Here is a 26,125-nt window from a genome sequence, read left to right as displayed (position 1 = left end):
CCTTTGCTCCACATAAACTTTAATAACAATTTCCTGCCATTTTTCAGCAGCAGAGACATTTCAGAGGACCCCAGACCACAAATGCATCAGTGGGGGTGAGGTCTCACTTCAGCCCTGATGCAGGAGGGGCCCACTAGAAGGGACAGGACAGGGACACCAGGTGCTTCTCAATCTGTCCAGCCAGAGATTCCTTGAATATGTATTTTCTAAACATTCCTACCTCCAGCCTCTACCCATTCTGTGATCTCCATCCAGAACACTGTTCCCTACATCTTCTAATCCTCCTGTGTATTTCGAGGCTCTAGACAAATCCCTGTCCTCCAGGAAGCCCTCTTTGATCTTCAAGTCATTTTACTCCCTCTTAAGATGTCTTCAGGACTCAGTGCCCCCTGGGCCAACATGGATGAGCTAAACTTCAGCAAGTGTTTGCTGAATAAATTCGTTCTCCCCAGATATTTTGGGTAGCAGGTTTGTGTCCTCCTCCGTTCATACATTGAAATGTCTCAGTGTGATGGTCGTTGGAGCAGGGACCTTTGAGAGGCGATTAGGGTTCAATGCAATCATGACGGTGGGGCTTCCAAGGTGAGATGAAGATTTTTGTGGCCAGGCGTGGCAGCGCACACCTGAAATCCCAGCAGCTCGGGAGGATGGCGAGTTCAAAGCCAGCCTCAGCGATTTAGCGAGGCCCTAAGCAACTCAGTGAGACCCTGCCTCTAAATAAAAAATAAAAAGGGCTGGGGATGCAGCTCAGTGGTAGAGCACCTGGGTTCAATCTCTAGAAGGACTGAGGAGACAGCCCAGGGTTAGAGTGCCTGCCTAGCAATGGCAAGGCCTGGTACTGTGCACGCGCGCGCGCACACACACACACACACACACACACACACACACACAGAGATCTTTATAAATGGGATTTCTCTTTCTGTTCTCTATCCTGGGGGGACACAGCAAGAATTATAGCTTTCAAACAGCTACAATTTGGGGGCAATTTTGAAGCCCTCTCCAGACCCTGGATCTGCCTACACCTTGATCTTGGACTTCTCAGAATCCAGAACTATGAGCAATAAATGTTTGTTCTTTAAGTCACCTGGTCTATAGTAGTTTGTTCAAGCAGTCTGTATTAGGGCTCTTCAGAGAAGGAGGATCAATAGGATAAACACAGATGCAGATACCTAGAAAGAGAATTATTTTTTAATAACTTTATTTTATTTGTTTATTCTTTCTTTTTATGTGGTGCTGAGGATCGAATCCAGGGCCTCACACATGCTAGGCAAGCACTCCACCACTGAGCCACAATCCCAGCCCCTAGAAAGAGAATTCTTAGAAGAAATTGGCTCATGCAATTATGGCAACATGATCTGCTGTATTCAAGCTGGAGCCCAGTAAAGCCAGGATTACAGTTCAGACCATACCGGCAGTTCTGAGGACCACTGGGGGCTGCTGGTAGAAGTCCCAGTCTGAGTCCAAAGATCTCAGAACCAGGAGCATCAATGTCCAAAGGCAGAGGAAAGTGGATATTCCAGCACAAGATGCAAGAGTGAATACACCCTGTCTCCACTGTTTGGTTGTTTCTAGGGACTATATTAGTTAGCTTTCCATCACTGTATCAAAATACCTGAGAAAAACTACTTAAAGGAGGAAATGTTTATTTTGGCTCGTGTTTTCGGAGGTTTCTGTCCATGGGGGGCTGATTCCATTGCTTTCAGGCACGTGTTGAGGCAGAACTCCATGACAGGGGGCTCATGGGAGAGCAGAGCTTCTCTCCTATGGCAACTGGGAAGCAGAGAGAGAGGGGAGAGGGGCCCTGAAGCTACCCCAACTATCCCCCACCCCCATAGTCCACTAAGTTCTGAACCCAGCAATGGCTACTCCATTGTGAGGTCAGATGACCTGCTCACCCCGCAAAGGCCCCACCTCTGATCACTGCTGCACTGGGGACCGAAACTTCAATATGTGGGCTCTGGGGAAACAACTAAGATCCAAACCATAACACGGGCCTTCAAAGGACTGAGGGATGCACTCACCAGGGGAGGGGCTCTTCCTTATTCAGGTTACTGACTGAAATGCTACTCTTTCCCAAACACCCTCCCAGACACCCTTGGAAATAAGGCTGACTAGCTAACCGGGCGTCCCTTAGCCCAGTTAAATTAACACATACGGGGCTGGGGCTGGGGCTCGGCAGTAGCGCACTTGCCTGGAATGTGTGAGGCCCTGGGTTCGATTCTCAGCACCACATATAAATAAATAAAGGTCTATCAACAACTAAAAAAATGCCTTTAAAAAATTAACACATAAAATCAACCATCACAGCAGCACCAATTGACGGTGATCTGTTTTTATTGCAGAGTTTACTGGTCACTTGAGGCAGGATGAGGTGCCCATCTGCACATTATAGTTTCAAACTGCTCCCTAGGTTTTACCTGGTTAATAGCACTGTTCATTCTTCCATGGATCATCAAGTTTTTAGTCAGAAAGAATCTTAAAAATCATCCAGTGGGGCTGGGGATGCAGCTCAGTGTTGGAATGCTAACATGTTTAAGGTTCTGGGTTCCATTCCCAGAAGGAGGGAGAGAAATCATCTGGTCCAGGAGTTGTCAAGTTTTTTTTTTTGTTGTTGTTGTTGTTGTTGTTGTTGCGGTGTTTTCAAAAAGTTGGTCCATATTTTCAGTTGTGCAGGTCATTTGGTCTATAGAAATGACTCAAATGACTCAACCCTGCTGTTGTAAGCATAAAGGCCAGGTTTAGACAACGTGTAAACAAATGATCATGGCTGTATACCAATAAAACTTTATTTAAAAACACAGATGAGGGGCCAGATTTTTTTTTCCAGTGCTGGGGATGGAGCCCAGTGCCTTGTGCATGCCAGGCAGGCCTCCACCACTGAGCCACATCCCCAGCCCTGGGGGCCAGATATGGCCCATGTTTACCTACCCTTCACCTAACCCATCATTTTCATTTGCCCAGGAGGGGTTCACCCAGGCTCACAGTCAGTTAGTAGCAAAACCAGAACTCATGCTCAGGCCTGCCAGCATCCTATCTTTGTGACTTGACTTTGACCTCTCTGCTGGCTTCCATGGGCTCCATTAGATGTTCATTTCCTCCACTAATTGGCCTGGGACTTTTCCCAGGTGCCTGGAGGCAGGTGCCAACCAGAAAGCACAACATAAACACATGGAGAACTGCCCACGTCTGTGGTGACTGCTGGAAGGCGGCCTGGGAACAACGCAGTGGATGGAAAAGAACGTTGGCTCAGCAGCAGGGATGATGCTCAACTCGTGGTTCTTGGAGAAGTGAGGGTAAAGGAAGAAGCTGGGCTTTAGAATTGGAATCAGATGGGCCTGGACGTCATTCTGCCCCACTGTCTGCAACATCTGACCCGTGCCGACTGACTTCACCGCTGAACTCATTCTTGTTTTCTGTGAACGAGGGTCATAGACCCACCGGAACACAAGGCATATATAAAAAACCTGCTTATGAGCTTGGCATGTTGGGAGGGCTCAGTAGAACTTTCCAGGTGCAGTCATGGCTTGGATTCGCTTACAAGTCGTGGTGGGCTGCAGCTAAGCTGGCTGCCGTGGGTCCCTGGGCCCCATTCTCACCTCTGCATAATTCCTTTCCCTTAGGTGTTGCGACCTGTGATTTGCTTCTAACAAATATAATTGCCCCATGTTCCAAGTAACGGCACTCCTGTCTACAGTGGGCCACAGGTCTACAGAGAGCCATGACATAGGTTACAATGGAGCCGAGATACTCCCACTGCCTGGTGACCTCTGGCCGCTGTTCCTCATTCTTCACACTTGTGGTGACTCAGGTGTAACCAAGCCTACCGGGCTGCCAGACTTGCAAAAGCATAACATACAATTACGCACAGCGCAGCATACTTGCTAATGATAGTAAACAACGATGTTACTGGTTTGTATATTTACTGCACTATATTTTATTTTATTTTGAAGTGTTCTCCTACTTATTAAAAAAAAAGTGTAATGTAAGGCAGCCTCAGGCAGGCCCCTCCAGAGGGACTCCAAAGGCACGAGGGAATACGGCGGCTCCACGTGTATTGCCCCCACCAAGACCTGTGGTGACAGCAGGTGGGGTGGGGGAGGTGGCGGTAGTGTGGATCCTGACCCTGTAGCGTCCTAGGCTCATGTGTGTGTTTGTGTCTTTTTTTTTAAGAAAGAGAGAGAAAGAGGAGAGAGAGAGAGAGAGAGAGAGAGAGAGAGAGAGAGAGAGAGAGAGAGATTTTTTTAATTTTTATTTTTCAGTTTTCGGTGGACACAACATCTATTTTATTTTTTATATGGAGCTGAGGATTGAACCCAGTGCCCCACACGTGACAGCTGAGAACATTACCACTTGCCCAAGCCACATCCCCAGCCCAAGCCACATCCCCAGCCCTGTGTTTGTATCTCAGTGTTTAGTAAAAAGTTTTAAAGCCAGGCATGGTGGCACATGCCTGTAATCCCAGTGGCTTTGGAGGCTGAAGCAGGAGGATTCTGAGTTCAAAACCAGCCTCAGCAACTTAGTGAGATCCTAAGCAACTTAGCAAGACTCTGTCTCAAAATAAAAAATAAATTAATAAAAAGGGTTGGGGATGTGGCTCAGTTATAATATAAAGCACTCTTGGGTTCAATCCATGGTTCAAAAAATATTTTTTAAAGTAAAAATAATAAAATAGGTGCTGGGGTTATGGCTCAATGATAGAGCACTCAATGACCTAGCACACGTGAGGCACTGGATTCAATCCTCAGCACCATACAAAAATGAAATAAAGATATTGTGTCTACCTACAACTAAAATATAAATACTAAAAATAATAAAAAGTAAAAATGTTAAAAGAAGGCTATGCCTACTTTTAGGCATACAGTATACAGTAAGCGAACAGTACATAAGTGTACAGTAAGCTGCACCAACCAAGTTCATTGTAGCACCATTCATAATAGATAGCTAAAGCTTAGAGGCTACCCAAGTGTCTATCAGTGGAAAAGCAATGGACAAAGAATCATGGTCCCTCTACACAATGGAATATTATTCAGCCTTCAAAAGGAAGGAGCCTGACCCATGCTACAATAGAAAGGAACCTTGAGGGCACTCTGCTAAGGAAGATAAGCCAGATAAGCATAAGAGGTGAACACTTCTGCTTTGACTCATAGGAAGTCCCTGGAGACATCAAGTCATGGTATCCATAGACACAGGAAGTAGAATGGTGGGTGCCTGGGGCCGAGGGAGGGGAGAACAGAAAAATTAGTGTTTAAGGGGTGCGGGGCTTCAGTTTTGCAGGATGAAAAGATTGCTGGAGGGATGGAGGTAGCTCAGTGGTACCACACTTGCCTTCCTGCAAGAGGCTCCAGGGTTCGTCCCAGCTCACAAAAAACAAGTTCTGGAGGTGGACAGTGGTGACAGCAGCCGTTGACAACAGGAGGTAGATTCTATGCTATGCACTTACCACTCTTGTTTTTGTGTGTGGTGATGGAGATGGAACCCAGAACCTGCATGCTAGTCAAGGGCTCTGCCACCGAGCCACATTCCCAGGCTCATTTTGTCACAATTTTTTTGGAGGGGGGTACCAGGGATTAGACCCAGGGGCACTTAACCACCGGTCCACACCCCCAGTCCTTGTTATTTTTTCTTTTGAGACAGGGTCTCGATAAGTTGCTCAGGGCTTCATTAAATTGCTGAGGCCGGCTTTGATCGTGACACTCCTGTGTTACCCTCCCAAATTGCTGGGATTGCAGGCAGGCTTGTCACAATTTTTTTTTTTTTTTTAAAGATGAAAAGGACCTTTCTCTCAATGCAAGACCAAGGAGGCCACTGAGAGTGACTCCTGCAGCTAAAATTAGCCCGCCTTGAGATCCTGCCTGCAGAGTTCTCACACCTCCACGGGGTCGGCCAGCCTCTCCTGCCAATCAGCCCTGGTCGGCCAGTGGCCCGCAGGCCCCCTTCCCAGGATAGGCTGGGAGGCTATTGCAGTACAATATGTTCTCCCAGAGAGTGAGATCCCAGAATATTCCCGCTGGAGACAGAGAGCCCCTTCCGCAAGCTGCCACCTGAGCCAAAGCCAGCTCCAGTTGCAATCCCAACCCCTGTCCTCACCTGTGCCAAGGGATTTCTGGATACCCCCTTACCCCCCCCACTTTGGTGACTCTGAATAATGCTGTGATGATCAGGTACAACTGTCTCAAGACAACAGACCTGTTCCTGGCGAGGGCCGGCTTCCTGGTTTGCAGATGGCCGCCTCCTTGCTGTGTCCACACTGGGCACAGGGCAGAGAGAGCCCTGCTCTCCTTTTACAGAAATCTTAATCCCACTGTGGCATGCCACCCTCGTCACCTCCCAAAGGTCCCAATACTATCACACTGAGGGTGGGATTTCAACTACAAAGGGGGAGGACGCCAGCACTCGAGCCTTAATGTGAGGATTAACGTGGATTCACTCAACACACGCTGGCTGAGCTTGGTGCCTGTGTCCCTGGCTCACTCTAGGGCCACGGTATGGGAAGATCCGTTCCTCACAAGCCCTTTCTTTCTCTCTTTCTTCCGACACAGGGTCTCTCTATGCTGCTCAGGCTGGTCCTATGAGCTCAAGTGATCCTCCTGCCCCTGCATCTGGCTACTGCTTTTTTTTATAACCATCTACTCTCTCAGGAACTCACTCAAGACCAGCATCAAACCCTTCAAGGGAGACGCCCATAATGACCTCATCTTCTACCAGGCCCCGCCTCTTAAGGGCACCACCACTCTGGCCCTGCCACCCTGGGATCAAACCTCCAGCAGTCAACCTCTGGGGGAAGGACCATTTCCAAACCACCCAGGTGTTCAAGCCTTTTGCCCAGTTTTTATGGAGCTTTACTCTTATGGAGGGTTTTAAAAAATAGCCTTATTTATGCAACTGGTATACAGTGAGCTGTACATATGAAGCAGGGACAGACCTATAAATTGTACAGACCTATAAAACGGCACCACCATCAAGCCGGCCCACAGATCCATCACCCCGACTGCCCCACTATGTTCCTGCATCTCAAGGTCAAAGAATGAGCCAGACAAGCCTGAGGGTTCATTCACAACAGATTTATTGGCGGGCCCTCATGCCGAGCTTTGGCGGACATGCAAGGGATGAAATTGGGGGGCTTGAAGCCTCAGGACCCACCCAACTCCCGGGCATCACTGGAACAAGGCACTTGCCCAACAGATGGGTGACACTCGGGACCCCAACCTGGTCTGGGCTCAAATTCAACCTGAGACTGGACATGTCCACCCTATCCACCCCTCTCAGATGTCTGCTGACCTCGGCTTGGGCGAGGGAGTCTGCTCACCCCGTACAGGTTCCTGGCCTGCCCGGCAGCAGCACAAACAGGATAGGCATCAGCCTGTTGAATGACTGAGTGAGCGACGGTGACGGATTTCAGCATGAGGAAGGCCTGACACTTCCAGGGACCAACTGTGAGCACCTAGAGCGCCTTCACAGAGCTGGATCTTGGGACCCCCACCCAGATGGCTGCAAGTCTTTGGTTTGGAGGCAGCCCGAAGCCACAGATAGCTGTTTGAATCTTTCCACGATTCAGAACTGCCCTGATCTCCCCTCCTGACGGCATGGTGCTGATGAGCTTATAGATCTTTTCCGTCTTGCTTCAAAGAAGCCCTTCTGTTCAGAGGGCCAGGGGTCTCCACTCTACGGATGGGGAACTTGAAGCTCAGAGAAGGGAAGGAACTTACCCAGGGATGCCCAGCAGGAGCCAGAAAGTTCTGGGCCTGGAGGAGCCTGGGCAAGAAGACTTTGAAATCACAGCACCTGGCTCACAGCAGGTACTTAGGAAATGCCCACCAAAAGGATAAGTCTTAACATGGCTTGAAATTCTCTGAGTCAAGATGCAATTTCAGAGAAGAAAAACAAAACCAAAAAAGAACAAAGAATTAAATGCCAGGATTTTTAGCTGGAGCTGCTACCAGGACTCTGTGTGCCCCTAAAAAAGCTGTGACTCAAAAGAGGGCCTGACAGAGAGAGAGGGACCCTCCACTCCTACAAAAGTCCATCGTCATCTCATTTAATCCCCACCTCAGCCCTGGAGGATGAGCTGATGGCCCCAATTTGCAGATGGGGAAATCAAGGCCCAGAGATGGGCAAGAAGCTCAGGATGACCCCCAGCTGTGAGGGTCCTGGGCCTGGTCCTACCCCTGGTGCCCCATGGGTCCCCTGGGCCACCCCCTAATCTGCCTTCTTGGTCTTCTTCTTCCTGGAGCCCTCGCTCAGCTCCTCCTTGGACTTGGCAGGCAGGACGGAATGCTGGGCACCTGGCCCGCCACCATGGGAACCGCCATGAGATGCACCGTGGTTGTCATGGTGATGGTCACCTCCCCAGGCTGCTCCAAATAGCACAGGGCGGATGTAGCCCTCCAGGACATCAAATGGGGAGTTGTGGGAGTGAGTGGCTGTCAGGAACACCTGGGGTGGGGTGGCAGGGGACAGCGAGAGTCAGAGAGGGACCAAGACAGAAAGCAAAGCCAGAGGAAGAGAAAGGAGGGAAAAGAGAAGATCAATGAGGTCAGGTTAGGGCCCAGCCCTAAGGCTCCATGCACCTCCAGGAGGGTGATCGACCACCCCGGTGTCCCAGTGATGCGTAACTTCCGGTGGTCAAGCTTGGGCAGTCCTGGGCATACTGGGACAGTTGTTCACTCATCCGCAGGAGTTCCCTCCACACATGGGCACTAAGAGATGCCAAGGTTCCAGTGTGTCCCCCCCATCACCAAGGTCATGGTATCAGGAGATGAGGCCTCTGGGAGGTTCCTAGGCCATGAGAGTACACACTCATGTGGAGGATGAGTGCCTTAATAAAAGGGGCCAGCGAGCTGACCCAGGCCTTCCACCACGTGAGGACACACTGAGACTTCGGCCATCTGCAATTGGGAAGAGGACCCTCAGCAGCCCTCAGTCATGCTGGCACCCTGATCTTGGACTTCTTGCCTCCAGATTCCGAGCACTACATTTCTGTCTGTGAAGAGCCCCATGGTCTCTGGTGTCCTGCTCCAGCTGCCTGAATGGACTGACACACTTGGCCTGGCGTCGACTTGCAAACAGGTGGAACAAGACTCAGCCCTGTTACCTCCTCCCCTCCTCCCGATGCAGGGAGACTCGGCACACTTCCTTTTGAGGGGGAGAGACAGCACTGAGCTGAGGCCTTCCAGGCTTTGGGGAAACAGTTGCAGAGTTACCTATCTCCTTGGGACAGAGGACAGTGTGGCCCCGAAGACCCTTCCTGGGCGGGATGATCCTACAGACCAGCATCATTCCTGGTCCAGCCAGCTCTGGATGGCCGGACGGTGCCTTGGCAGCTTTGTGGGCCTCTACTCTCCGTGCCTAGAGCTCCCTCGGCCTTTGCCCAGGATGAACCCTCTGCCTGGGAAGGCCTGTCCTTGGCTTGGAACTGCAAACAGGTGGAACCCCACCTAATGGACACTGCACCTTGAAGAGCCCCTTCCACTGACCTACGGGCAGGCTTCCCTGAGTGGTCCTTTCTGGGCCACATAGACTGGGAGTGTCTGGGTCCCTCCCATATCCCAGGAGGTTCAGGGCAGCATTGGTTAATGCAGGAAGGCCTCGGGCAGAGGAGGGCTTACCTTACAGGACACCATGAACATGGTGAAGATGAAGATGAGGCTGGCCTTGGACACCGGGAGCCAGCGGGTCTGCTGGAGGGTGAACAGGATGGCTCCGTACAAGCTGGCCTTGGTGGGGCTGGGGGGGCAGCTGTCGTTACCAGGAGGCACCCGCAAGACCAAGATGCCCCCACCCCAGCCTGGAGTGTGACGATGCATGGGTGGTGGGGATCAAGGGGCACTTCTCTGTACAGGTGGGTTAACTTGGCCTGAGGAAAGATCTGGTCTTTGTTCGGCTCCTGGGAGATGCCCTCTAAGCCCTTGAAACTCTGGATGCTCAGAGCACCTTGGTTTTCTTTTTATGTGTGGAGGGAAGCATGACGTTTTTTTTTTTGTTGTTGTTGTTTGTGGGTTTTTTTTTTTTTTGCCTTGGGTCATATCAGACGGTGACAATACGATTCCAGGTGGACGTCTTGGGCTGCGTGGTATCTGCTCAACCTCTGGAGGGAGGAGTGGAGACTAAGGCCATCAGCAGGCAGTTCCTACATGACTGAGCCCCAGTAAAAATCGGGGACATCAAGGCTCAGGGGAGCTTCCCTGGTTGGCAGTACACCATGCCTGTTGTCACACACTGGCTCAGAGAATTAAGTTTGTCCACGTGACTCCATGGGGAAACAACTGGAAACTCCCATCTGGAATCTTCTGGACTCTGCCGTTACCTGTGCTGATGTGTCTATGCCCTCTTGCTGTAATAACTGTGGCCCTGCGTATAACAGCTTCGCTGCGTTCTGTGAGTCCTTCTAGCAAACCCATGAAACTCAGAATACTCTTAGGGATCCCCAAACAGCTCACCCACTGGCCCCTGAAAGCACGACTACAACACAAGCTCTTCTTAGCTTTCCTTTCTCCACCGCAGTATGAACACCTGCCACGACACTGGATGATATTTCCCAAGCACCATCAGGGACCAGGACCAAGTGACTTACATGTGTGACCCCACGGAACCCCCTGAACCCAGGACTCAGCTCATGAGGCAGAAACAGAGTCTGAGAGAGAGGAAGGCACTTGCCTACTCAGGAACAAGCTGCACACGGGCTCTGGGGCCCCACTTTGCTGTTGGCGAACTCGGGGTGGGAAGCAACTTTGGGGGGGCAAAGCCATATTTTTCATAGTATGAAATGGGAGGTGATTTTCACTGGCCTGTGAGTGAGCCTTTTAGTTTTGTCTTATTTTTAAGGCTATAGTTTTACTTCCTTTAAATATAAATTAGGCCAAATGTACCATGGGATCACGCGTGGATGCTGGACGCTGCTGTCTGGTCCTGCTCACCACCCTCTCCTTGGCTCTAGCTGTCCCTCCACCCATGCTCTGCCCCCCACTCCCACCCAAGCCCTCTAACCTTCTGTCCCCCTCACATACATACCCTGACCCTGGAGACCTGGTTATATCACTGCTGTTTTCTGACTTGACAGTTGGTAGAGATGCTGGCCTCTGGCCAGAGGCTCCTTCTTAGCCAGAAAACTCCTACTCACCCTTCAAAACCCAAATCAAAGGTCATCTCCTTCCTGCCCCCACGCTCTAGGCAGAGCTGTGGCTCCCGCTCTGGGTTTCCCCAGACATAGCCTCTGGAAACTTCCAAAAGGCAATGTCAGGGGCTGAGGCTTCTCTAAGTTATCAACAGTATCCACCTAGAGTGGGACATCTGTATACACAGATAGACGGATGGGGCGGGCGTGGGGTACTCACAAGGACATGTGCAGGATCTCATTGGTCTCCGGCTTCCAGACTCCTCGGAGCAGCTGCTCCAAGTTGGACATGAGGGCGACCCCAGAGCCTACGGGAAAGGGCTCTGTGAACAAGCCAGCCATCCCACATCTCCCTTTCTTTCTTTATAAATTCCCAAGGAAGCCACCTGTCTGCTGCTGGACACTTCATTAGGGGACAATGGGCCTGACCATCAGTTGCAGATAGGAAAACAGACTCAGAGAGCCAGAGCCTTGCAAAGATTTGCGGGCACATTCCAGCAAAACCACGTGAAGGAATCAGCACCCCCATCCCCAGCCCCCGTGCCACCAAGGTGGTCTTAGGCCTTCTCGACCTGACTCCTCCAGTCAGCTGTGCATGAAGCTTCTGGAACCACCGCCTCCACCCCTGACCACTCTCTTCCTCAAGGCTCTGAGTTCTCAACTGTTCCCAAGTCTCCCCGCCTCTGTTAGACCTGCCGTAATCCTGGGGTCTGCTCTGTAGCGGTTTCCTGGGGTGAGAATAAGGAGACTCACGTGGAGACACAAGGGTTACATTACTGAAAAAAATCCTCTCACTAGCCCGATTGGCTAAAGAGGCTTACACACTCACTCCAGGAACCAGTGTGTCAAAGGGGGCACCTGATACATATCACTGGACCAGAGGTTCTCATCTGGGTGATCCTGCCCTCAAGAAGGCATCTGACAATGTCTAGAGACACTTTGGGTTGTCACAACTGGGAGGGGATGCTACTGGCATCTAGTGGATTGGGACCAGGGATGCTGCTCCATATCCTACATGTGCAGGACATCTCCCACAGCAAGAAACGACCCCGCCTCAAATGTCAGAGACACTCAGGACACCATGGCTGAATGGAGGGTGATTCTGGCCCTGTACACTGACTCTTTTAAAAAAAAATTATATATATATATACACACACACACACACACACACACACACATATTCACATATATATATATGTGTGTGTGTGTGTGTACGTATATAAAATTTAGTTGTAGATGGACACAATACCTTTATTTTATTTTTTTTTAAATATGGTGCTGGGGATCGAACCCAGTGCCTCATATATGCTAGGCAAGTGCTCTACCACTGAGCCCCAGCCCCAGCCCCTGTACACCGACTCTACAGGCAGGAAACGGGATAAAGTGGCCAGAGACTTTTTGCACGTTCACGTCTTTTTTCCTTAAATTCCTATTATTCCTTGGTTTACCTCTCCAGTTACTAATGTTAAGCTGTCTCTCTCTTAGTTTTGTCAGTTTTTGCTTTAGATATTATGGTGCTGTTTTAAGGGCATGTGTTTATAATTGTATCTTCCTGGTAAACTGACCCTTTTATCATTATAATAATGTCACTCTTTATCTCTGCAACCTTTTTTTTCCAGAACTAGGGATTGAACCCAGGGCCTTATGCTTGCTAGGCAAGGGCTCAACCACTGAGCTGTATCCTCAGTCCAGTTTTTTCTTTTAAAGTTCATCTTGGTTTGCCTTTTAGTATAGATGGTGGAGGGGGACAGAACTTCAAAAAAATTAAGAACACAGACATTGGGTTCACAGGACCTGGAGCCAAACCCAGCTATCCCTCTTAGCTGTGTGGCCCTGGGAAAGTCATTTCATTTCCTCCTCAGCAAAAGGGGCTGAGGCTCCTCTCTCCTAAAAGAGGCTCCTAAGGATCAAATGAGATAAGACACACAAAGGCCTCAACTCAAAACCCACCCGGCATTGGGAGTCTTAACCTGGAGTCCAAGACACCGGGCAGGACTCTTCATTTTCACAGCCTCCTACTGAAACCTGCCTTTCCTTCCATGGGGAAGGGAGGCAGTGGTCTCAGCAGCATCTCCAGGCCGTCAGCCACCACCCAAATTCATGGATGTTTTCTCTTTCCACATTCCAGTTGCTGCAAATGGTTTTAGAATCACTTCAAAAGTTCAAATAGTTCCTAGTAGCTAGTGGAAAGTCTGCTGTTTACTGCATTAATAAAGAAGCATGAAATTGAGATGTCATATTTAAAAATCATTTTGGTAACTGCATTTTAAAATAATGAGCTACCTTGTTAGCCTATATATTTTATTTTATGCACTTAAAAACATACAATGGGCTAGACATGGTGGCACACACCTGTAATATCTGTAGCTTGGGAGGTTGAGGCAGGAGGATCGAAAGTTCAAAGTCAGCCTCAGCAACTTAGTGAGGCCCTAAGCAACTTAGTGAGACCCTGTCTCCAAATAAAATAAATAAAAGGGCTGAGGAAGTGGCTCAGTGGTTAAGTGTCCCTGAGTTCAATCCCTGGTACCAAAACAAAACGAAAACATCGGACTTGGGAGTGTAGCCCAGTGGTAGAGTGCTTGCCTAGCATAATGCCCTGAGTTCCATCTGCAGTATCAAAGATAAATGAATAAATAAATAAACAAAAAAATAAAAACATTACAAGGGTCTGTAGACTTTACTGGGCTGACAGAAAGGACTGTGGTCCCCAAAGATCAAAGGCCCCTAGTCAGAGCTCTGGAGAAAGGGTGATCCCCTGGAGTGACACGGCTCTCGAGGACGTGCCTAGCAATGTCTGGGACATCGTTGGTCACCTACACTGGGCACGGGTGCTACTGGCACATAGTAGGAGAGGCCATGATGTGGCTGAAACTCCTATAGTTCACAGTGCAGACCTGCCACAAAGAATGAGCCACCCAAATGCCAGCAGTGCCAAGGTTGAGAAACCCTGCTCTAGGGTCACTTGCTTTGTCACTGATTCCTATTGACTAGGAATTGGCTATTGATTAGGTATTGGCCACACACCTATCGACTGGGTATTGGTTCATGGTGAGGTTTGGACTCCTGCCTGGAGCCATGGCTGTGCCAACTGGGGTGTTACTTCACTGTCTTTGTCATCCTGTTTACCTTTGACCCACCCCGTTGCGATCATGACGAACCACCCGTGGTGGTAGTGGTGATGTGCGTGGTGGATGCCCACCGCGATCTTGCGGACTCTCACCACCTCCTTCATGGCCACAAAGATGAGCTTCACAGGCAGGAAGGAGACACACTTGTAGAAGAGGTCCAGGGGGCAGAAGAAAATCAAGTACCTTTGGGGAGAGAAGGTCTAGTGTTGGGGGAGGGGCAGGCCATGGGGTCACAGGAGAAGTGTCCGCGCCCTCTTTCCCACTGCCAGGCTCAGGGCGGCTGGGCACGGAGGGCAGTGTGTTCAGGGCCACCCTAGGTTGGGTGAGTGGGTCCTGATTCCTCTGACCTACTGCTTCCCACCTCCCTGGTGCAGGGTCATCTCTGTCCCCGGCCTGCTCTCCCCCATCCCATCCTGGATGGCTTACCAGACAGCTGAGGCCAACAGGACACTGGAGTTGTTGCTGAAGTAGTCAATCAAGGGCTCCCCGAGGAGCAGGTCAGCCAGGATGTAACTCCCAAAACAGTGCAGCATGGCACACATCCAGGAGGCCACCGGGTGGCGCCGGGACAGCTCAACCGCTCCTGCGAGGCATAGGAATGTACCCCGTTGTCACCAGAGCACCCGGAGCATGCTTCACCCTGTGCCTTCAGGTCAGCCTGTCCCCATCTGGCTGCCTTTCCTACAGCACCCACCCCATGCCGAGCAGCGAGCCAATTTCAGAGGGGCTCAGGGAGGCTGCGCAGAGGGTCTGCGAGCTGAGCTGGGGCTCTTTCCACCTCGCTCAGAAAAGTGTGAGGATGATATAGTAAAATACAGGAAATGAAATGGAAAAAATAAAGCAAAGTAAAAGCAGGACCGGTTTCTGTGGGTGAGCTGGGCTTCCTCCTCCTGGGAACGTGCCTCTGCTGGGAAAAGAGCGCAGCTTGGCCCTAGGTGGGCGGGGCGCAGAAAGGGCAACAGCTGGAGAGGGCACAGGGCAGCCAAGAGCAGGTGTTGGGATCGACAGGGAAAGACAGGGCATGTGCTTAGGGGAGTCCTGGAGGTCTGAACTATAGAACAAGGGAACACAGGGCAATCAGGTGGTGAGGCCATTTCCAGACGGTGGCAACAGAGGAACAAGAACCCAAGAGCACGGAAAAAAAAAAAAAAAAAAGACAAGCACAAACACTTCTCCTCCAGGGAGGCCTCCTCTTGGCTCTGCTGAGCCCAGCAATCCTGTGCTGTGGATCCCACCCTGCTGTTGATCTTGGCATTTCATTCAATGTTGACAGATGCACATCTGTCATCCCAGCAGCTCGGGAGGTTGAAGCAGGAGGAACGTGGGTTCAAAGCCAGCCTCAGCAACAGTGAGGCACTAAGCAACTCAGTGAGACCCTGATATAAAATAGGGCTGGAGATGTGGCTCAGTGATCGAGTGCCCCTGAGTTCAATCCCTGGTACCAAAAAAAAAAAAAAAAAAGATAACAAAACAGATTAGTGGTTGCGAAGGGCTGGAGGAGACCAGGGGATAATGTGAGCTAAAGGTGCAGATTTCTCCCTAAGGTGATGCCTGCACTCTCCAAATGCAGATGCCCCTCGACGTATGAGGGGGTGACGTGCTGATAACCCCACTGTAGGCTGAAAATACAAGCAGAAATGCCATGAGCCCGCCTCACCCGCCACACACTGCCGCTTCACCACACGGCCCACTCTGGTATCGGTTCCTGCAGGCCACCACATACAGCCCAGGGAAAGATCCAGATTCACAACTCAAAATACGCCTCCTACTCAATGAGCATGGCTTTCCCACCTCCGCCATGTGGAAATATCTCCAGGACGTCATGGGGAACGAGAACCTGGTGATCTCAGAAATGCTGCGAGATGGGATTTATATAACATTCTTCTAGTGAAAAAATCATTGTGATGAGTGACAGAGACCAGGGGTAGGTTTGGGAGGAGGCAGCAGGAGGGAGTTTGTTTACAGGGTGGTGCTGAAGCCGCTCTGTGTTCTGACTCTGATATGGTCATTCAAACCCACATTCAATACAGCTGCATAAAACTGTGTGCACACACCTCACACACACACACACACACACACACACACACACACACGAACGAATGTGAGAGACAGTGCAGGCATGGTGGCATGTCCTGTACTTCCAGCCACTCGGGAGCAGGAGGCAGGAGGACAAACCTGGGTAAGGCAGTAAGATCCTATCTCAAAAACTATTTTTTAAAAAAAACTACACACAAAAGCTGCCAGCTCAAATCTGAGGTTGATCTAACGGTACTGTACCAATGACAATTTTCGGGTGCTACTAACAAGCTGTTGTTCTGTAAGATGTTATCATTGTAGGAAGTTGGGTGAAGGGTTCTTGCAAACTCTCTTGCCATTTTTGCAACTTCTCATTGAGTCACAAACTCTTTCAAGATGAAAATCACTTGAAAGTTCCATATTATACCCACCACACACACACACACACACAATTTCCACATTAAGAAGGGGGGGTCTACGGGGCTGGGGCTCAGTGGTAGAGCACTTGCCTGGCACATGTGAGGCCCTGCGTTCAATCCTCAGCACCACATAAAAATAAAAATAAAGGTACTGTGTTCACCTACAACTAAAATAAATACAGATTAAAAAAAGAAGAAGGGGGAGTCTAATCCTTTAAAAATAAGTCCACGAGAACACACGAGAGGCACAGGAATAATAGCTATTCATCAAATTCTTGCACTTTGTGCTACCCATTTAAAGTCTTCATGATCTTCATAATTAGTTAGGTTCTATCTTTATGCTAATATTGTCTCAGTCCTCTGCTGCCATGCCTGAGGCAGTCCCAGTGTAGCCACTTATTTCATCATCTCGATTCCCTCCCTGACTAGTTTCATTTTGCAGAGAATGATTTTGGACCATGTGGTATGGCACAGCTGCTCCGCTCCCTCAGCCACAGCTGATACCCAGGATGCTTTGGACATGGTTTCTCTGCTAAAGTTTCAAGTTTTGGAACCCTGGTCCCCAGTGTGGTGTTTTTAAGAGTTGGTGAGGCAACACACCTGCAATCCCAGCTATTTGGGAGGCTGAGGCAGGAGGATTGCAAACCAGGGTAAGGCCAGCCTGGGCAACTTAGTGGTACCCTGTTTCAAAATAATTAACAGTAAAAAATGTCTCTGTGTTAGAGCGCTTGCATAACATGATTCCATTCGCAGCACTACAAAGAAAAAAAGAGAGATCCTGACTCCTGAGTCTCTACTTATCTCATCGTGTGATCTCTCCCTTTTGAAGAGCTTCCTCCACAAGCCATTTGCTAAGAGGCCCTCAGCAGAGGCTGAACACATGAGGCCTCCTGATCTTCTACCTTCAGCCTCCAAAACCATGTGATGAATGAATCTTCTCCTTATCAGTACCCAACTCAGGCATTTTGTTATAGCAATGGAAAACAGAATAATTACAGCTTTAAAATGTTGTGCTTCAATAAAAACTTCCCTCAGTATAGACATAGGACAATGAGGTTACATACAAAATCTCTTTTTTTTTTTTTTACATTTTTTTTTATACCTTCATTTTGTTTACTTTTATGTGGTACTGAGGATTAAACCCAGTGCCTCACATGTGCTAGGTGAGGGCTCTACCGCTGAGCCACAACCCCAGCCCGTAATCTCTTATTAATAAAAAGAAATATTCAGACAAACTGGGTAAAATGGTGTGTGCCTGTAATCCCAGCTGCTTGGAAGTATGAGGCCAGAGGATTCCAAGTCTGAAGCCAGTCTGGGCAAATCTGAGACCCTGTCTCAAAAATAAAAATAAAAAAGGGCTGGGGACGTAGCTTAGAGGAAACCCTACCTTCTCCAGTGTGATGGCGTTACGAGGAGGAGCCTTGGAGGTGGCTGGGGCATGAAGGGTGGGCTCCTCGTGGGTGGGGTTAGAGCCCTTTAGGAGTCCTGAGGGGGCTGGCGGTTCTCTCTGCACCATGGGAGGTTACACGAGTCAGCAGTTTGCAGACTGGAAGAAGACCCTTGCAAGAGCCCCACTGTGCTAGACCCCAACCTTGGACTCCCAGCCTCCAGCCAGGTGAGGAGCAAGTTTCTGTGGTTTACAAGCCACCCTGTCAATGGTATTTCTTTACAGCAGCCCAAGCAGACTAGGATACCTTCAGCAAGTGAATGATGCCTGAGGACTCGAAGTTATCCAATAAACAGCTGCAAGTGAAGGGAATAACCGTGAAGGTGCACCCTGCTGTATCCTGACGTGACAGTGATGAGCGAGATAGATTAGGTCCCTGCCATCACGGAATTGACATTCCAGAGCTCTCTCTCTTGCCACACTCAGCCTCAGTGCAGTTTATATTCAAGCAAATGAAGAGACATCTTGTTCTGGGCACCTTGGGTTACGTTTTAAGATTGTTGTGAGGACAATAATCTCCTCTGTCCATCCTTTTATGGAGAAACACAGAGTTCTACCGTCTAGAAGGAGCTACTTTCTTTACAGCTTGGTCAGCATCACAGAGATGAAATATCCTCCAATGCATGAGATTCTCATGCAGAAACAGGTGGGGACATCGTGGGCATGACCACCCTGGAGGCAGCTGGGTGAGCTGAGCACATCGGAGGCCGGGCATTCTGTGCTCCATGGCTAGGGTTTGGATCTTAATGTCCCCCAAAGGCCTATATGCTAAAGGCTTGATCAGCAACCTGTGGCATGTTGGGAGGTGGTGGAGACTTTAAGAGGGAGAGCACAGTGGGAGGAAGTTAGGTCACTGTGGGGTGTCCTTGAAGGAGATACTGGGACCCTGGACCCTTCCTGTCTCTCCCTGCTTTCTGGTCTTCATGAAGTGAGCAGCTTCCTCCACCATGTCATCCTGCCACGAGGCACTATGCTTCACCCCCTCCCATACACTGTACGTCACCTCTAGGTGACTTAAATACCTCATGCAATGTAAATGCCACGTCAGTGATTTTTATACTGTATGTTTAGGAATAATGACTAGAAATGAGGTCTGTTTGTGTTCAGTCTAGATGCAGCTTTTTTCCATTGGCTTTGATCCATGGTTGGTTGAATCCTCGGACACTGAACCCAGAAGTAGAGGGGGCTGATTTGCATCTCATATAGGTGGGATCAGACAACACCTGTGGCTTTTGTGTGGCTTCTTTTACTTAGCACAGGGTAATATTCATTTTCACTGCTGTGTAATGTTCCAGAGGGAATATGTAGAATTTGTGGGTCCCTCTCTTCCACAGACTACATTTTATGATCATCACCCATGCCCAAGTAGCTAGAGTAAGTGATCAATACTCTCTCCTGTCATTCCCACCAACTAACCACATGACCCTGAAGGAATGATTTCTTCTCTGAGTCTTACTGTCAGATGGGAACCCTAATCCCATCATGGCCTAACTCCAGATGAGGGCTGGGATGAAATATCCCATCTTCTCATCTCTTCCTGGGGTAACAAGCCCAGACTGCATCTTCTCCCTGACCCCAGTGTTGTCCTAAATCTCAACATTAACCAAGTCCTGGATACGAGGCCAAGTGCTCTCCTCTCCCATCCTGGCCGTCTATTTGAAACACAGCCTCCTCTGAGAGTTGATCCTCCGGAGCAGCTGGTGGGTCCTTCCTGAGCCAGGTCAGGTGAGGCACCCATGTTTTGCAGAAATGGATACTTCTGCATCTAAAAATAAACCCCAGGGTTTGAATTCTTTCCAGGGTCTTTGTGTCCTTTGGGATCCTCCCAGGGCCCAAGCTGGGGGTGGGGGCTGCGGGCCTGGGTTCCTGAGCAACACTCTGACAGGCGGCCTCGTGGGTTTGTCCCACAAGCGCGCCCTGAACAGTCACAGGCCCAGGTTCTGGCTCCAGCATTCACTCTGGTGTGGCCTGGGGCAAGTAACTGTCCCCCACCCCTGCTCCCCGGTCTCAGTTTGTCCTACTGTCAAAAGACCAGGACGAGCACATACCCCTCCCTGAGGTGGCACTAGCATCACTGTCCCCTCCAGCAACCTTGGAAGGACAGGATGAGTTTCAGGAGACAGCCCTGCTTCAAGGATCCACAGCAAGGTGATGGCTCAGAAGCTGTCCCCCTGGCTCCAAAGCCCAGGCATAGTCCTTTGACCAAGTCCTTGGTTCCTCTGGCTGGGTTTGGGGGCAGTACCAGGAACCTGGAGAATCTGGGTTTCGAATTCGAATGCTGTGAATGCATCGCCCTCTCACTGAACAAGCTCAGGCCTCATGTCTCTCCAGGACTCCCTCTGCTCATGTGTGTCATGGAGATGGAGACCAACCATCACGCTTTGCTTAAGATCAGGGGGTCTCCTGGGACGCTGGACTTGTGGAGCTTGACTCAGGCAAACCTAGCCAAGATGGGCCACCCCTGTGTTATCAGTCATCCCAAAGGGTGACTGAGAGGGTCAAAAGAAATTGCTTAGTGCTTAGCAATGATGCACTTGGAATCATGTAATCTTGGAATTCAACAGAAATGGAAAATACCTGGGGGTGAGAATTCCACTGGGTGTTCTTTTCTTTTTTTTAATGGTGCTGGGGATGGAACCCAGGCCTACCTCACACATGCCAGGCAAGCACTCTCCCACTGAGCCACACCTCAGTCCCACAGTGGGGCAGGTTCATGAGGGAAGGAGACACCTTGGTCCTCTGGTGCTAGTCTGCAGTGGGCTCTGCGGCATGCCCTCTCATTTGTCGGGAGCAGCACAGAGCTCGAAGGGTCCCCAGTGCACCTCAGCACAGCTGTTCCTGCTGCTTAATTTGAAGTCTAAAACGTAGGGTGTGTTGTCTGAGTCTTCAGTGACTCTACGACAAGATCTGTTCTCCTAACCCTTCGAGCTCAGTTCTCTGTTTCCTTCCACTTAACCTGCAGATCATGGACTCAGTCTCAAGGTTGAAGGATGAAAATCAGTTTAATCTCAGAAAACCTAAAGTTCGAACCAGAGGTCTCAAACCAGGAATTGATGAACTGCTGTCTTTGACTCCCCAGCCGCCACTGTCTTAGAAACAATCAAACTCTAACCAAGAATGACCTTTGGTAGGTGAGGGGATAAACAATGGTGTGCTCATCCGCACTGTGGCATAGTGTTCAGCGTGCCAGCAAGACGCAGAGACAGGGACATGGGCCCTGAATGTATACTGTTGAGTGAAAGAAGCCGGTCTGAAAAGGTCACCTACTATATGAGTCCACCTCAATGACATTCTGCTAAAGAAAAAGAGATAGATAGTAACAACATCAGTGGTTGCTGGGAAGGGAGGGGTGAATAGGTCAAGTACAGAGAATTTTTTGGGGGGGATACTGGAGATTAAGCTCAGAGGCACTTGACCACTGAGCCACATCCCAGCCCTATTCTGCATTTTATTTAGAGACAGGGTCTCCCTGAGTTGCTTAGTGCCTCACTTTTGTTGAGACTGGCTTTTTGAACTCATGATCCTCCTGCCTCAGTCTCTCAAGCTGCTGGGATTACAGGCTTGCACCACCACACCTGGCAAGTACAGAGAATTTTTAGGGCAGTCAAATTATTCTGTAAGATACTATTATGGTGGATCCGTGTTGTACAGCTGTCGAAACCCACAGCACACACAACACAAAGGAACCCTGATGTAAACAGACTTTGGTGGATGGTGATGTTGAAATAGATGATGATGATGCTAGTGACAATACTGTTGATTCACTGATGGTAACAAACGTTTCACTCAGGCAAAGGACATTGGTGACAGGGGAGGCTGAGCACAGGGTGTCGGGGGTCGCATGTGGAAACTGCGTACTTTCAGCTTAATTCTGTTGTGGACCTAAAACTGCTCTGAAAAAATAAAATCTATTTAAAAGAGGAAAAATGTTTAGACAGAATGCCTGGAACATTGTAGAAACACAGGGAGCTACAAGTCTACATTTCTAGTTTCCCTTGTGGGGGGGGGGAATAGCTCTGGCAGTTCTAGCTTCAACAAGGTGGAGGTGCTCCTGACTGGTTCTCACCTGGACATGGTCTTTACCTGGCTTACTTCCCTATGTATAGCCTGCCTGTCCCTAGGGGCACTGGAGTTTGAGACTTATGGTCTACATTAACCATCCTCCAGCCCCTTCCACCCACTGGCAATGTGATTGTCATTATTACTGGGGGGGCAGGGGGTGTTGTTGGCATCTGGAGGGTTGAGGCCGGTAATGCTGCACATATCTCACAGGGCAGCCAACATCCTAACTGTCTAGTGCTGAGGCTTGGAAACTCATGTAGAGAAATGATTTTCACCTGGGGAATCTCAAGAAATACACCCAGCCTTTGTGGATTTCACACCTGCAGATTCAACTAACCTGGGACTGAAAATATTCAAGGAAAAAAAAAAAACTGCATCTGTATTGACCATGCCCCAACTTTTTTCCTTGTCCTGATTCCCTAGGCAATACAGAATTACAGCTGTGCACACAGCATTTACATTGTTTTAGGGGTTATAAGTAATCTAGAGGTGATTTAAAGCTTAAGGAGGATGTGTGTAGTTCTATGCAAATACTGTGCCGTTTTATAGAAGGGACTTGAGCATCCTTGATTTGGGTATCTATGATGGTGGGGAAGGGGTCAAGAAGCAATCCCCTGTGGATACTGAAAGATCACTACACTGATATTGGTGCCATACCCGGTAATTCTGATTTAAAAGACAGATTGGGGTTTCCTGGATGAAAGATTGAGTTACTCAGGTGAGTATGATGTGCAACCAAGTGTGAGAATCACTTTCTGAAACTTTCTTTGGGTAAATCAGTGCTTTAGGTAGCCAGGACTGTCACTCATTGATTCATTTGTGCATATAGCACCTACCAACCCTTCCCCTTGTGTGCATTTTGGGGCTCCAGAAATAAGCCAGATTCCAACCTCCTGCCCTTCTTAGGAAGCTCCAGTTTAAATAAGCCCTGCCTCTTTTAGTTGGTTCCTTCCTGAACTTCAATATGCTTACAGATCACTTGGGGGATCTTGTTCAAATACAGACTCAGATTCAGTAGGTCTGGGTGGGACCTGGGACTTTGCATTTCTAATCAGCTCCCAGGAGACACAGATTGAGAACCACACCCATAAGCTTCATTTTGGCCCAGAATTCTCCAGATAGTCTGACCCAGATAACACATTTCTCCATAGGCTTCCAAATAAATATAACCACTTCTCACAAATGCCTTGGACCCAACCACTGACAAAGTTCTCAACGGATCTTCACAATAGCCAGGAAAGGGAGTCCAGGATTATTTTACTAATGATTCCATATCACAGATGAACAAACGAAGTACAGAGGTAAAGTAGCCAAGTTACTACCTGTGCCAGAGGTGGAACTGACTTCCATGTCAGAGGTTTTTCCTTCAAGTTGGCTGGGCTCTCTCAGCCAGGGTTGGTTTCTGGGGATCCTGAGCTCAGAAGGGCCCCAAACTGAATGATTGAATGTCACCATGTTGAAATTTTTCATTTCTGCACAAGAGGTCCCATACTGTCATTTCATACCTCGCTATGCAAATTTTGTAGCTGGATTCAGAGAAGAAACTTAACAGAGGCTCATCCCCAACTGGGGGGACTAACAGCTTAAATCAACCAGTTTGTTTTTCTAAGGGAAGAAAGAATCATACTGATTCTTGGAGTCTAAACATACCAGGGTTTGAGTCCTGAGGCTACCAGCCACAGAGCTCCGTGTGATTGCATATTTAAATTAGCTTACCCTCTATTTCCTATTTCCCCATTTATGAAAAGAGTTGAAATGGGCGGGTATCCTCCACCTGGATGGCACACACAAGTCACTAGGGGAGGGGAGCTAGGGGATGGGAGCTTGGAACCCAAGCATCCAGATATTCTGATTCAGGTGATCTGGAATGGGGATGGAGCTTTAAAAGCCCCCCCCCCCAAGCATGTAAAGTGCAGCCAGAGTTGAGAACCACTCCTCAACCTTCTAGAACCTTCAGGGTCTGGGAATTCTAGAGCAAATGATTTATTCTGAGATTCTTGGAGAAATGTCTAGACCTTCTTCAGGCTCCCAGCTAACTGGAGACCTCCTTCCTCTAGTCACTGTGTCCTACATCCATCCCTCCAGGTACCTACCTCCTCACATTTTAGATTTTCCAAAGCGTGCTAAATTCTGAAATTGCCCAGGGAACTGGCATGAGCCACCAGGAATTCTCCAGGCAGGAAATACACAGCCCCACAATTACACTAGGACAATACAAAAGCTTATTTTGCTTTGCAAAGTAACTGCTTTCCAGAAGAGGTTTTAAAGAAATAGGCTTTGGCATGTGGATAGGCAAAAATAGAACAGAGCTACCTGACAGAGTGTGATCCTGTCTGTGTAAGACTGTGCATTTATGCCTACCACCATGGGTACAAATGCACAGAAGAGAGCTCTGGAAAGGTGGCTACCATGAAATTAACTGTTCCCCCTTTTTGCTTCTCAGTTCTATTTTTTAGTAAAGGTGAGTACCTATTTTTATCTCCTGAAAAAGAATAAAGACACTTCCATTCTAAGATATGGGGGTAATTTACATCTAACTGGGAGAAAAGGTCACAAAGTTTCCAGTGATTGATTTTTTTCTAAAGCTAAATTCTCTTGTCCACTAAGTTTGCTGGTGCACTAGAATAATTAAAGTACTAGGAGATGAATGAGAAACATTTGCTTTGGTGAACCTTATATAAAAGTAGAACACATTCTAAGGAGATTGTTCGTCCTTATTAAAAAAAAAAAGAAAGAAAAAAAAAAAGCTTAAAAAATCGAAACAGAATTGATCTCCTGCGATTCCCCCAAGAAGGTCTGGAGTTGAGGGAGGAGGCTGACCCCAAATCACCCAGCCCAATAGGTGGAAAGGATCCCAGGTCAGGGCTGGAAAAATTCCCACAGGGCTCAGAGATCCAGCACCACCCGACCGAAGGAGAAGGGAAGGCAGGAGAGGGTGCCAGATAGATGCATCGGGGAGGCCCCCCCCCCCACCGTGTCACTTTCCCTGAACCTGATCTCAGCCCCTAGCACGGCCAGCCCTTATATAGACACTAAGCAGCCGCTCCCACTCCGTGTGCCAAGGGCATTAAGGGAGGTCACAGCAGCAGGCGGCGAGGACGTCTGACCCTGCCAGCCGCGTCGACCCCTGTCTGTCTAGGACCCTTGCCCAGGTTCATGCAGCCTTGCCCCAATACGACCGCCAATTTCTTCCCGTCCCCCGCAGATGTTCCCCCTCCTCTAAACAAACTCGCTCCTCCTTCTCCTTCCCTCGCATCCGCAGCTGCTCCCCCTCCCCCAGCACCACCATCCCGGGGGCTTCCTTCCCCAGCCCGCACCCGCGTGGGAGAACCCCAAGACCTCAGCATCCGCCTACTCCCTCGATCCAGTCCCGGGTTCTGTCCTACCCACTCCCGCCTTCATCATCCAGGGCTTCTCCTTTCCTGCGACCCCAGAGTTCACCGCCGTCCCCCGACCTCCGCCGCCAGTCCCTGCAGCCCCCGGCCCGAGCTCACCTGGTTCATACTTGAGGTAGAGAATGGAGACGATGAAATAGCTGAGATCAAAGACTGGGAAGAGCGGCACTCGTGAGAAGCTGAGCGCCAGCTCGCCCAGGCTCAGGGCCGACAGCAGGTCCATGGCGTGCGCCGGGTGCCACCGCGGCCCCCGGCCCTGTCCGTCCCGCCGCCCGCGGCCCGGCGACTGCGCCCCCGCCGCTGGGCCCGCCCCGGCCCTCCAGGCGCCACCCCCAGCCCGTCCCCCGCGGGAGAGGAGGGGCGACGGTTCACCCCGGGGCGGGTGGCGGGCCGCCCAGTCCCACGGAGTTGGACGACCGGGTCCCAGGCCCCATCACTGGGGTCATCACGACCACCCCCCGGCCTCGCCAGCCTGGGAGCCCGGCCCCATGGAGGGCGAGTCGGTCGGGAGAGGCTGCCCATTCGGGGACCTGGCCCTCACCGAGCCT

General features: G+C 49.7%; 1 protein-coding gene across 1 annotated transcript; it reads right to left on the bottom strand.

The window, feature by feature from the left end:
- Window positions 1-7,046: 7,046 nt before the first annotated feature.
- Window positions 7,047-25,943, bottom strand: TMEM38A (transmembrane protein 38A). Its single transcript, XM_081284534.1, has 6 exons — window positions 25,677-25,943; window positions 14,665-14,821; window positions 14,237-14,421; window positions 11,331-11,418; window positions 9,606-9,723; window positions 7,047-8,433 (listed from the first exon to the last, which is right to left on the bottom strand). The coding sequence occupies exons 1-6, from the start codon at window positions 25,798-25,800 to the stop codon at window positions 8,197-8,199; spliced, it is 909 nt and encodes a 302-aa protein (XP_081140660.1). The 5' UTR covers window positions 25,801-25,943; the 3' UTR covers window positions 7,047-8,196.
- Window positions 25,944-26,125: the final 182 nt, after the last annotated feature.

The sequence above is a fragment of the Spermophilus citellus genome (assembly GCF_964194105.1).
Source record: "Spermophilus citellus genome assembly, chromosome: 3".
In the NCBI taxonomy this organism is placed as follows: Eukaryota; Metazoa; Chordata; class Mammalia; order Rodentia; family Sciuridae; genus Spermophilus; species Spermophilus citellus.
This window is presented reverse-complemented; position numbering and strand designations above follow the sequence as displayed.

Bases quoted from the DNA above. Each gene is read 5' to 3' on its own strand.
- TMEM38A (XM_081284534.1), bottom strand. From the start codon at position 25,800: ATGGACCTGCTGTCGGCCCTGAGCCTGGGCGAGCTGGCGCTCAGCTTC. The intron at 11,419-14,236 runs GTAAACAGGATG...CCTTTCCCGTAG, and splicing joins CGCAACGGGGTGGGTCAAAG to GCTCTGGGGTCGCCCTCATG. The intron at 8,434-9,605 runs GTAAGCCCTCCT...ACCCCACCCCAG, and splicing joins TGTTCATGGTGTCCTGTAAG to GTGTTCCTGACAGCCACTCA.